The sequence below is a fragment of the Anas acuta genome, chromosome Z (genome assembly GCF_963932015.1).
Source record: "Anas acuta chromosome Z, bAnaAcu1.1, whole genome shotgun sequence".
In the NCBI taxonomy this organism is placed as follows: Eukaryota; Metazoa; Chordata; class Aves; order Anseriformes; family Anatidae; genus Anas; species Anas acuta.
Window position 1 is genome coordinate 22,185,884 of NC_089017.1, and position 13,171 is coordinate 22,199,054.

Here is a 13,171-nt window from a genome sequence, read left to right on the forward strand (position 1 = left end):
TGATCACATTTATAACCAAGATTTTTATTTATTTATATATTGTCTCCTGCGAGCCGTCGAGGAAAGGGTCTCTCCTCTCTTCTGCTGTCCTTGCGTCATATATCACCTGAAACTGGGACCAGTGGGACTTAATTGGGAAGCAGTTCTTTGTGTCACTTTCTTTGGGTTGTCACCCCAGCGCTCAAAGCAGAATTGGCAATTTAAAGGCCGGTGGATTGTTTTCCTTTGCATAAGAAAGAGGTAAAACTAATTCTCTGTTAGTGTTTCCATAATGGGGGGATCTGCTTCTCTCCCCTTAAAAACAATAGCTTTACAAATAAACTACGAGATTAGTGGTGTGCTTTGGAGACGGTTGTCCGAGAGTTTGCGAGGTCGGTGTCTAGAGATATTTGATTCAATTCTTAAATAAATTGAGCTGTGGAGGAGGAAGAGGAAAGAGCGTGCAGAGAAGTTTCGAAAACCATCCCGTGGACGGAACACTTTATCTGGAGTTTGTTAGCTCACCGTCTCCTTCATTTGGGGTGGGGGACAAGGGGACACTGATTAAGGTAGAAAACTTTATTTTAGAGAGCTTTGAGACACGTGCCGCCCGACGCCCCTTCTCGCCAAGGCACTGCACACCTCAGCTCCCCGGAGGCAGCCTCACCGGCAGCAGGGCTTTCTCCGCAGCCCCCTCCTCTGGCCGGCCCCACGCCGCCTCCCCACAGCGGTGATGAAATCTGGGCGAAAAGGCGTTTTTTCCTCCTTCCCACGGGAACAGGACCCTGTCCCCGAGGGCAGCGCAGGAAAGTGCCGAGCTCCCGGCACGGATCCTGCAAAGATGCTCCAGCACTTTGGGACCAACTTATTTTTTTTTTTTTTTAAGGTGGGGGTAGCTGTCTGTATTTCCCCCCTTTTCCACTGCAGACCGCCCGCGGACCGGCTCAGCCCCTCCCGGCCGGGGCTGGGCGACGAGGCGCCCCGAGGGGGGGCCCGGGGCCGCATTGACGCCGGGAGCCATGTGATGGCCCCCTCGCTATAAGGCGGGGAGGAAGGCCGCCCTCTTTGGGACTCGGCCCCAGCCTCCTCACCGTCTTTCCTCGGGCCCGGCGAGCCGCCCCCCTCCGCCCTCCCTCTTTCCCTCCCTCCCTTCTTCCCTCCCTCCCTCCTCGCAGCCTCCTCCTCTCTCCCTCCCTCCCTCCCTCTCTCCCTCCTCCCCGCTCCCCTCTCCTCCTCCCAGGACTAGGCGCGCTCCCTCCTGCCCCACATCCATTAATGTCTGGGGGCTGAGGTGAGCAGAAAGAAGGGGGGACCCGGCTTGCAGGCGCGGCGGCACGGCCCCCCCCGCCCCCTAAACCCCATCCCCGAGCAAAAACAACAGCCCCCAAAGAGGGGAGGGGAAGGGAGGGGGCAGGAATCCCCAAAGCAGCCCCAAAATACCCCGCAACAAAACCCGGACCGCCCGCCGCCGCCACCGCCGCCACCGAGCGGGCGGCGGCAGCGCTCTCGCGGCGCGGCGGCGGCGGCGGCGCTGGGGGCCGGCGCGGCTCGGAGCGGGCCGCCCGCACCGGGAGGAGGCGGCGGCGGCGGCGGCGGCGGCGGCGTTGGGGCGGCTCTCGGCGGAGCGGAGCGGGGGCCTGGCGGCGGCGGCGGCGGCGGCAGCGGCAGCGGTGGGGAGCGCGGCCACCCGCTCGCCGCTCCGCGCCGGCCGCCGCCGATGCGGGGCTGCCCCGCCGCCGCGCCATGACCCTGAGCTCGGAGATGTCCGAGGCGTCGGCGCTGGCTGAGGAGACCGACATCGATGTGGTGGGCGAGGAGGACGACGAGGAGGACGACGACGAGCCGCAGCCCCGCCGCCGCCGCCGCCGCCACCGCCACCGCCGCCGCCGCCGCTCGTACGCCGAGGACGAGGAGGAGGAGGAGGAGGAGGAAGAGGACGAGGAGGATGTGGGCGACCTCCACGACGACGCCCTGCTGCCGCGGTCGCCCGTGCGCGCGCGGCGGCGGAGGAGGAGGAGGAGGAGGAGGAGGAGGAGGAGGAGGAGGCGGCGGCGGCGGCGGCGGCGGGCGGGCGGCGCGGGGACGGCCCCGGCGGATCGCGGCCCCCCTCCCGGGGGCGGCCCGCAGAAGGCGGCGGCGGCGGGCGGCGGCGGGGCGGGCGGCGGAGGCGGCGGCGGCGGCGGCGGGGCAGGCGGCGGCGGCGGCAAGAACAGCCTGGTGAAGCCGCCCTACTCGTACATCGCCCTCATCACCATGGCCATCCTGCAGAGCCCCAAGAAGCGGCTGACGCTGAGCGAGATCTGCGAGTTCATCAGCGGCCGCTTCCCCTACTACCGGGAGAAGTTCCCCGCCTGGCAGAACAGCATCCGCCACAACCTCTCCCTCAACGACTGCTTCGTCAAGATCCCCCGCGAGCCCGGCAACCCGGGCAAGGGCAACTACTGGACGCTGGACCCCGAGTCCGCCGACATGTTCGACAACGGGAGCTTCCTGCGCCGCCGAAAGCGCTTCAAGCGGCAGCAGCTCCCGGCCCCCGAGCTGCTGCTGCGCGCCGTGGACCCCGCCGCCTTCCTCCCGCAGCCCCCTCCCCAGCCCCCGCAGCAGCCGCCCTGCGCCTACGGACCCTACGGCTGCGGCTACGGCCTCCAGCTCCAGCCCTACCACCCGCACTCCGCCCTCTTCGCCTTCCACCACCCCTCCCCGCCGCCCCGGCAGCCCCCCGCCGCCGCCGCCGCCGCCGCCGCCCCGCCGGGCCCTTGCTGCCGGCGGCGGAGCTGGCACGGACGCCCTTCGGCTACGCGCACCCGCTGGGCCCGGCGCTGGCGGCCTCGCTGCACGCCGCCAAGCCCGGCAGCGGCGCGGCCGTGGCCCGCTCGCCCTTCTCCATCGAGAGCATCATCGGGGGCGGACCCGCACCGGGACCCGGACCGGACCGGGACCGGGACCCGGCTCCGGTGCCGGTAGCAGCTGCGCCTCGCAGTCGGCCGCGGCACCGGGGCTGTCCCGCCCGCTGGGCAGCGCCGGCGGAGGCCTGTCCCCCGCCGCCCCCCTGCCCGCCGCCCCCGGCTTCGCGGGCCGCATCTCTAACTGTTAAGGGTTTCGGAGTCTTTCCGAAGGTAGGATCCGGGGTTATCTCTTTGCTTCGCCTCTCGGACGCCCGGCGGACGCGGCGAGGAGCGGAGCCGCGGGGCTTTGCGCGGGGCTTTGCGCGGGTTTTTGCGCGGGTTTTGTGAGCGATGGGGATCGAGGGTCGTCCTCCGCGGCCGCTGGGCCGCCCAGGACCTGCCCTAATGCACAGCCAGGTCGATATGCTGCATGGGCGGACGGTCATGCTGTTGGGAAGTTACTCGCTACTCCTTGAAAAAAAAAAAAAAAAAGAAAGAAAAGAAATAATAATAAATAACGTCTCTAAACCGTCAAAGTTCAGAGATTCTCAGGTCTAGGAGCTTACAAACAGTAATTTACAGGAAAAGGAAAAGGCTTGAGGGAGGACAGCAAAGCAATACTTTTTCATTTTTAGTACACTTGTCTCATGTACTTTTATAAGAGAAAAGAAAAGATTAACATGTTTACACAGAAGAAAGTCAAGATTATCATTTCTTATTTTAACCTGTGTTTTGTATTATAATAGACTTACGGAGTTTTTATTTTGTACTTTATGCGTATTCTTTACAAGGAATATTGTTAAAAATTACTGGCAAGTATTATTGTACCATTTTAATGTAAAATTTTTACACATTTTCAAAAATAAAATTTTTAATTTTCAAAAAAAAAAAAAAAAAAAGAACCAAACCAAAATACAAAAGGAGCTCTGCCACACAGTTGGCTTCGGACCCTTTCGTCCTTAATACTTCTCCCTTCTCTGGGGCATCGATATATTTTTCCTCGGGATTCATATCACAACACTCAAGGAAATTTACAGTTTGAAATGTATTATGACTGGACTTGACCGCGATGAAGATATAAATATGATCTTCACAGTCAAGCCATCGCTAGTCCTAGCAGAGAGTGAAAAAAAAAAAAGTAAAGAAATGAAAGAAATAAAAAAAGAAAGAAAGTGCGAGCAAGAACAAAAGAGGGAATAAATAGTAATAGGTCTTTCTAGTAGGATTAAAGCCTAGTCCTGCAAAGTACCAACCAGGGGATTGATTATAAACACTGTTTTAAACCATTTTTATACTTCTGGGAGAATTCTAAATCTGCATCACAGTTTGCAATCGCATAGGCCCAACGGAAAATAGTAATAAGGGGCATGTACAGAACTTCAGAGATTTGTCCTAACCTCTTAAATTTCTATGACGATAGTACGGACATGTGTTTCTACTTTTACACATAATATAAAAAGAGCATTGGAATATACTTTAGTGATGAGCTGATTAAACGCAAGAGCTGTTGAAGTCAGGAGACGTAGGTGTCTGAAACCAACGGCGTCAGGAAGCTTTTTTTTGGTTTTGAACTCTCACTTTCTCACGCATAAGATCAACAAATATTTATGTCATAGTCTAAAATTATTTTTTAACCTAAAAAGTCCGCCTCAAATATTTCGAGCTTAGGCGTGAAAAGAGGATCGAACGTTTTTCGAGCAGGCATGGTGAGGCTTGCGGTGGGCTCGGAACGCCAGCTCTCCAGATCAGGAGGGCGTTCTTCGAGTGAGGCTGTATTTATAGAATTCAGTAGATTGTGGGATAAATTACGTGAATTTTCGTAAAACAAAAACAAAAAAAAAAGGAAAGGAAAGGGAAAAAAAGAAAAAAAAAAGAAAAAAGGGAGAGAAGTCTTTTAGTGCTCTTCGGTGTGGGGAAGGAAAGTCTATATGGTCGAGACTTTTACGTCTCGAAGTACCTCGTCGCCTTAGTTTTCAGATTCCTCGTGGACAGAAAAATGATGGTTTTCAGTTTTGTTGGTATCAATGTAGGGTTAAAACAGAGGTTTTCAGAAAGCGGAAAGACTGGACGTATGATCTCTGCTGGGCTTTATTTGCAGCATGTAGCTGGAGGGCCTCTTTGGGTGTCCCAGGTCCCTTAGAGGACAAGTACGTACCGTCCTGTTTAGTTTTTAGACCAGAAGGGAAGAGAACCCCGAGGTTCCGCGGACCTGCACCCTGGGCAGAAATCAGCGTTGTTCTCTAGGGAACCATTCACTCCCCATCTCCGGGCCTGCGCCCCCACCGGGGCTGGCCGAGGGGGCTCTGGGGATGCCGAGCCCTGCTCGGGCGTCTCCCGGGCTTGCGGCTCAAACTGAGAGGGGCGAGTCTGGAAAAGGAAAAGGCAGCGGCGGGGGGCTGCCCGCGGTCGGTCTGCTTTTTGGCCGCTCCCGCAGCGGCTCGGGGCAAAGAGGCTGTGAGAGCCCTGGCGAAGGGCGGCACAAGGAGAAAGCAGGCTCCAGATCCCCTCGCTGGCTTCCTCGCGAACCCCTGCGAGCCGGGGATGATGCCCCGTGCGCCCAGGTCGGATTCGGCCCCGACCCTGGCCCCCAGCTAAATAGCTCGGGCGGTGGGATTGCGGCCGTGCTTCCCCGGGGTCGACAGACCGGGTCCAAAGGTGTGTATATATATATATATATATATATATGTATGTGTGGCAACGAAACCTCTAGGCCCCTCGTTCCTTCCTTATTTTTATGCCGTGCGCGCACGGGGCCTTAGCCTGGGAGCTGGGGGCGAAGCGGCAGCCTTGCCGGCAGAAGGGCTTGCAAAAAGTGCCGCGGCTTCATTTGTCGAGGGCCGAGGAAAGGGGTCGGGGGACTGAGCTGTGGCGGCGAGGGCAGCCCCCAGCGCTTGTTTTCCCCCGGGTCTCCGGGAAGCCGCCCGGCCTCGGCCGCCCTGCCCGGCGGTGCCGGTGCCGCGCCGCAGCAGGTGCCGCAGCCCTCCGGTGTGCCGGGCCTCGGACACCCCCCGGTACCCGCGGTGTCCCCCCGGCTTTCCAGGGGGACAGAGGGGACGTGCGGTCCTCGCAGGGACGGATCCCGGTGGAACAATTCCTACAAAATAGGCTGGGCCCTAATAAACAAACTGGTGGGACAAACATGATGGTGTCGCCTCCTCCTCCTTCTCCTCCTCCTCTTTCCAGCTACAAAGTGTGGATTCATTAACCCGTCTCCTTTTCTCATCATATCCCCGTAGGGCTGAGAGACGAATTACTGGAGCTGAATCGGGAGGGGATTGCTCTATATGGGGGCTAATGTTTCAATCAGTTCCTCCAGAAGGACCACACAAAAAGAAACTTTTTAGTTTATGGAGCTATTATGCAGAGTTTTAATCTAGGGATAGATTTAGCCAAATGTTATCTATTGGGAATTTAATGAAGCCCTTATGTATTCAATCGCTTTTTATGCCACACACAGTGTCTCTATCCAGAAACGTTTCCTTCTACATATTTCTTTGTTTCTGTTGGGTGATTTATATATTTTTAATTAGTTTTTCTTTAATTATTTCTTCTCAGCCGTCTTGTATAACGTTTCTCTCAAGCGGGACTGCGTTAGGTCCCTTCCCACATCCCCTATGAAAGAAATTTCCCCTTCCCTCCCCCGTTTCGGAGCTGATTACTTTGCACGTCCGCACACTGCTCCCTGCCCGGCGGAGCGCTCCCCCCGCGGGGCGCAGAGGGGGCCGACATCCCCACGGCTCCTCCGGCACCGGGAGCCTGGCCGAGCCCCGGGGCCCCCCCTACAATGCTCCTCGGCCCTACAGCATCCCCAGAAGCAGCTCTTTTGGGTCATTCGCTCCTGGTCATTTTTCTGCTGCAGCGAGATGCACCCCCAGGCAACAGGGGGGTGCTCCGAGGCGGCTGCAGGCTGGTTTCAAGCACCCAGGGTCAGCCCCGTCCCCGTCCCCGTCCAGAGGGCAGGGGGCGAGGCGAGGGCCTCACCTGCTCTCGGCTGCTGCCTTTCTTACGGTGCTGGTGGAGAGGGAGGGCGCACGGCGGCCCCCGCCGCTCCTGGGGCCTGTGCGGGGGATCTGTTGGAAAGTGGTTCTGGTTTAATGGCCCCTTGGCACGGCCCGGAGACTCCGCTCTGTATGTAATACTTTCCTTCATTACTTACAGTAAGTACTTCAGTAGTCTCTGATAATATTGTATTTGACAGAAATCATGGAAATTATGATCATGGCCAAATGCTCCCTGCACGGGAACTTGCTAACCAAAGCAGATCCGTTTTCCAGCTTGTGACCAGCGGCTCCCCCTTCCTCAGCGAAGTTTCTCCCGCTTCCCCTTCGGCGAGGAGCCGGGACGGGCCGCAAGCACCGGCGGGACCCCGGTGCCCGGTGCCCGGTACCCGGTGCCCGGTGCCCGCTGCGGGCTGCTCCCAGCAGGTAGGTGTCCGCTCGCCCTCCGGCACCCCTCACTCACCTCTCTGCTCACCCGCACGCTCCGCAGTGCTCCTTCTCCCTTCTCTGCACGTCCTTTCCCCTCTGCCACCCCACCGCGAAAGCCACGCCGAGCAGCTGCTCTCCGCGCGTTTGTGCCCACACGCGCGTGTGTGTGGACGGGTGTGCAGGAAAATGGCACTCCCGATGCTAACTAGCTGCTTTCGGATCACTGCCGCGACAGCAAACGGCTTCGTATTTGCTCTGCACAGATGGCCGTCCATCGACTTGGGGGGAGGCGGAGACCTGCTCGGTAAACCGCCTGTCCTCTTTTTTTTTTTTTTTTTTTTTTTTTTTGCTTTTGTAGGAGAGAAAAACCGCCGCCCGCACGGCTTGCCGCGGAGATCCGGATTCGACCCCAAAAAAGAGAGAAGAGGCGAAGAACCAAGGCGCTTGGAGCTGCGCAGTCCGGGCACGCAACCCGACGGCAAAACCGGTGCGGCACCACGGGCACTGCGCGGCCGCGCAGGAGCGGGGGCTCACCGGGGCCGCCCCCCGGGGCCACGGCAGGGAACCGGCGGACGAGGGGCCGCGGAGAGCCAGGAAAGTAGGGCTGGAGTGAGCTGTACTCAGGACTTTTTATTATTATTATTTAATGCAGGGTCTCGCCAATTTCAGAAATGATATCGCTGAAGTGAATTTAGACAGAAAGTGTTTTTTTTTTTTTTAATTCAAAATAATTAAACTTGCCCTTTCTCTAAACCACAAGAGACCTGTTGAATTGATTCTAAGTTTCCCTCTCGTTGATGGAGCAAAACGGCATGCAGAAGTCTGCGGGGCCCCATATTTAATGATAAATTATACAATTTATGTTGGAAGCAAAAGGATAAATAGAGATTTCGGTTGTTGCATTAATTCGTTGTCTGAAGCTGTGAAGGCCTTATCCATGCTTAATCCGAAAGTATTTCTCTCCCCTTCGAGCAATAGAAAAGCAGCTGTGTATATCGAAATGCGCGTGTTACGTTCAGGAGCGTGTGCCCGAGGCCCGGTGCGGCTACCGGGACCCGCTCCCGCACATCCGCAGCGCTGCGGGAGCCACTGCGGCAAATGTGTGCAGCGTGGAGAGCGCCGGCAATGCCTGGGGACACGGCCCTCCCCACCGCGGTCTGCTCTCCTGCGCTCAGGACGGGAGGGCACATGCACACCTGTACGCCCAGAATACATTAAACCCATTAAATACACACAATCAAGATAAATGAGGTGTCTTCCTCGGGTTTTCTTTTCTTAAAATAAACACTGTCACGTCTGCTTATTCAGCAACCACCAGAGGAAACTGATAGCTTTCTAATATTCGTGTTTAGAGGGAAATTCCACCTGTTGTCTGCAAGAAGGGTGTGTGTCTCTGTGTGTGTGTGTATGTGACGACAGGCAGTCTCTTCGGATCAATAGTTCACGTTTAAAGGAACCACGGTGGAAAAAAAATAAATAAATAATAGTACAGGGCACAGCGAGAGGGGACAGGTGACTGGTTAGCCCGAAACTGGGTGAGATCAAAAATTACGAGCCGAGAAAAGCAATTCATCGTATGCAATCCAGCCTGCCCCTGCTTTCACGGAGTCCCGTCGGGGCAGCTCGGTGGGTTCTGCCAAGCTCCCCGCCGCCTCCCCGCAAGCCCGTCACGTCTTCTCCGAGCCGAGGGCCCTGCGTGTGGGGGACCGCACACGAGTGTGTGTCCTTTTACTGCCCCGCGAGCGCTCGGCAGCCGGCGGAGCCGGTAACACCAAACCGCAGACCTCCTCCCCGCTGCCTCCGACTCGTCTGCGAGGAGCCGAAGGGCGGCCCTCCTCTGGAAATTACCCTCTTTAGATCGCTTTCAGCCCGACTCCCCTGCGATGGCTCTTCCCTGGGTTCCGGGACATCTGTCCGGATGCGTTTTTGGGGGGGTCCCGGCACGGCCGGACCCCCGGGCCGCTCCGCGGCACTCCTCCGGCCCGCACACCGGCGCGGCGTGGGGTATTTGTCCGCCTGCTTTTAAACCGACTCCTTTCCCCTCCGGCCTCCCCCCTCACCCAGAGGAAGTCCGCAACAACTTGCTAACATGCGGGCAGCCAAACCCAGCGCTTCCACAAGAGGTTTCCAACCCAGCCCCGGAGACACAGCTCCTGCTCCTTGCGCAAACCTCCGCGGCCCCGTCGGGGCAGCGGGAGAGGAGCCGGGGATCCTCGGGGAGCTCCGGGTGGAGGCGGCCGGCTGCCCGGTGCCTGTCCCGGCCCGGGTTGCGCCGCCAAAGAGCGAACTTGAGCTGCCGTCGAGGGAGTGGGACTGAGCGTACAGCCCGTCCGAACACATACAGGGGTTCTCCTGCGAGAGGGAAAAGGATGCGGGATGCGGGATGAGGGATGCGGGATGCGGGATGAGGGATGCGGGATGCGGGGTGCGAGCCCAGCCCGGCCCCGACGGCGGGGACGGACCCGGGGCCCCCGTCGGGGCTCGCTCCCGGCGTGGCGGTGCCGTGCCGCGGCCGGGGATGGCCACCTCGGCATCGGAGCGAGTGCGGGCCGGGACTGCCCCTTCTCCTTGCCTTTGTCTCTCGGGGCGTGGGGCGAACCCCAGGGGACGGGCCAGGGTGAGTGGGTGCCCCTCTTCCCGAAGCAGCCCTGGAGAGGGAGGTGGGAGACCAAATCGGCCCTTCGGCAACAGGGGAGGGGGGTTGAAGGGGCTAGGGGTGGGAGGGAGGGGGCGGGGAGCCCGGTCCCGGCGGTATAAATCCCTCGGCAATTGAGTTCTGCACCTTTGATTTGAAAAATCGGGTTCCTTGAGTGGAAACAGTTGACAGGAACCTAAAAGGATTAGCTGCATTCCACACAGGATCATTTTTACTGGTAACATTTTGAAACGATTGATCCCTTCCAGACCATAAACAATGTCCAGAAAAATGATCTAACTAGACTTCCATTGTTTCCCTTTGTCTGCGAATCCCCTTTCGCCGGCAGTTTGATTAGGGGCTTTGACAGGGTGGGTCTAATTTTCTCCCCCCTCCTTCCCCGAACCGAGTACTGAGTTGGAAATGGCTCAGCGCTTGGTCTGCCTGCCAAGGGGGGGCGGGCAGGTAGGGGGAGGCAGGAGCCAGGAGAGCGGGTGGGGAAGGGGCTCCGTGGCGGGGGGGGGTGGGGGGGTGCCGAAAAGAGAGGAGGTGGCTGAGAGAAAGGTGGCCTTTCTCTCCGGTGGACGCCGGACTTTCCCCTATGTTTTGACACCTGTGCGCACTGCCCCGTTGCTCCTTTCCCTGATTTATTGCCCAATTAAAGGTTCAGCGTCCCTCAAGCCACCCGCGCTGCATCCCCCCGCACCTTCTCCCTGCATCTGGGCATCTCCCTGCCCCACACCCCGAACTGCCCCCGCCACTTAGCCCAAAACATACGCAGCTCCCGTGGCCCTCCACGAGTCCCTGAGCTCGCTGTCCCCCGGAGCCGAGCAGGTGGAGACCCGGAAGGCGAGACGCCTCTCCACGCCTCCCCCTTCCCCTCCTTTCCCTCCTCGCGTGGGTGGTTTTGGGGCCTGGTGTCCGAGCCACAAGCCGGCCGCCCCGCAGGGGTGGCCCCGACGGCGCGGTCCGGTCCGGCGCGGGGCTGTGCGGTGCTGCGGGGCCCGGATCCTCCATCCTGCGGACTGCCAAACCCACTGGGGCAGAGCCCGGACAGAAAAAGGCGATTCCGCCTCTGAGTTTTGTTATCTCCCCTCCAAAAAATCAAGAGACAGCAGCTTCTGTCCCTCGGATTCCTCGGGATTTGTCCTTCATGTCAGGCTCCGAGGTTTTCTGTCTTTCTTTTTTCTTTTTCTGTTTCTCTTTTTTTTTTTTTTTTATTTATTTATTCTTTCTTTTTTCCTTTTCTTTTCCTTTATTTTTCCTTTCCTTTATTTCTTTTTTCCCCCCACAGAGAATAAGCCGCTCCCCAGCGCAGATTGGCAGCATTGAGCATCTTCCTAACTTAACTCTGTCTTCCTTGCATCTATCAATCCACCTTTCTAATTAGACTAATTAGAAGATATGTGGAGTGTTACTGGGCCCATAGACTAAACTGCTTAGGGCTTGTGAAAGGAAGGCTGAATGCCCGCCATGGGAGGTGGCCATTCAGGGGGGACGGTAACAGTTGCCACATTTATCTCCTGCCATTGAAAAGAGCTCTGCTTAAAGCTCGATTAAAATGTTTGGAAACTAATGCCACCCTGGATCCCTCTCTAATTAGAGGGCCTGGATAGATCACCCTGATCAGTCAAAAGAAACTCCTTCGCGGGCCTGGGTTTTCTGTTCAGCAGAATTACTTCTCTCCAACACCACCCTGCCCCCACCTTGAAAAGAGAAAGACAGAAAAAAAAAAAAAAAAAAAAAAGAGATATCAGCTACAAAAGCGGAGGAGAGAAAAATGGCGTGGGGGCGAAGTCTTCCCTCGTAGGCGTTATGTTTTCCTCCGGCTTTCCTGCTCGCAGGCCCTGGGCTCTTTCTCTGCTCTCGGGGTCTCTGCCGGATTTCTGAGCTCTGGGGAGGAGATCGGCGGGGCGGGGGTGTTCCGTCGGGCCGGGGGAGGCTGTGCAGGTGCGGAGCCCGGTGTGCAGCTCGCCGCCTCGCCCTGCTGCCCTCCCGGCTCTGCCGCTCCAGCCTGGCTCGGGAAGCACCCTCGGGAGCGAAAAGGGCACGGAGGGCCCGGGGAAACGTGCCGCTAAGCTGGACAGGGCTCCGTCGAGCAGCGCAGAGCCGGGAGGTGCGCGGGCAGCGTCGACAGTCCTCGTAAATCCGCGGCACCACTTCTTCCTCTTGCGATGTTCGGGGGTGCAGGGATTTCGTCCTCGTAACCGCGAGTGAAGGACTGGTGCTGACGGGGGAAGGGAATGGAAGAATGTTCTTTATGAACACCAGTCTGCTACGCTCAGATGCTTTAATTTACAGGCTAGATACGACCAAAGTGCCTGAAAAGAGCTCGCTCTCACGGCTTGGCAAAGCGGCGAGCCCTCGAAAACCCATGCCGGAGACGGCCCGGGGCGGCCGCATCCCCATTGTGCCCGCACACAATGGCACGGGGGCCTTTGTCTGCGGCCCCGTCGGTGCCGCCGCCGTCGGGGCCCGGTGCGAGGCCGGAGCCGTCCCAGAGCGGCGGCCCCGGGGGCTGGGGTTTGGTGTTCGCAGCGCACCCCGTGTCAGCAGGCATGGGTAACTCTGGGGTAGGGTTAGTGCCGTTTCTTTTTTATAGCGGGATAAATTTTTAAGGAACGGTCTGGTCCCCTCCCCACCTCCACAAACACGCTCGTATTGGCCAAGGGGAAAAAAAATTGTATTTTTGTCCCGGAGTCCCGTTTTTCTCGTCTTTCCCCTGGAAAGGCTCTGCTGGGCCTCGCTAAGCCGCTCCACGGGTGGGATGTCGTGGGAGGGGATGAGAATTGGAGGGCCGAATTGGTGTCCCCTTCTTTGTCCCTGCAAGCAGGGAAAGGACTGGCTCTGAGCCGGGGGGGGGGGCAGGCAGATGGGTGGCGGGGGCAGCCCCCGAGGTGTCCCGGACAGAGCGTGTCGCCTCTGATCCTTGACAGGACGAGTCCAAAGGACAAAAACAACCAAGTATTTCCTTTAGGGATATATAGACTACAATGTATTTTTTTATTTTTATTTTATTTTATTTTATTTTATTTTATTTTATTTTATTTTATTTTATTTTATTTTATTTTATTTTATTTTATTTTATTTTATTTTATTTTATTTTATTTTATTTTATTTTATTTTATTTTATTTTATTTTAATTTTAAATTTTATTTTATTTTATTCCCAGCTCAAAGGACAGATCTGCTCATCTGCAGGAGGATCTCTGAGCAAGACCTCCCCTTCAGTTAACACTCCCAGAG

The 13,171-nt window shown here is 57.4% G+C and overlaps 1 protein-coding gene across 1 annotated transcript; it reads left to right on the forward strand.

Moving 5' to 3' along the window:
• Window positions 1-1,193: 1,193 nt before the first annotated feature.
• FOXD1 (forkhead box D1) lies at window positions 1,194-3,766 on the forward strand. Its single transcript, XM_068667142.1, is given in 7 exon segments — window positions 1,194-1,977; window positions 1,979-2,021; window positions 2,056-2,093; window positions 2,095-2,693; window positions 2,695-2,730; window positions 2,732-2,897; window positions 2,900-3,766. Coding segments are annotated over 7 exon segments (1,311 nt in total). The 5' UTR covers window positions 1,194-1,722; the 3' UTR covers window positions 3,074-3,766.
• The last annotated feature ends 9,405 nt before the right edge of the window (window positions 3,767-13,171 follow it).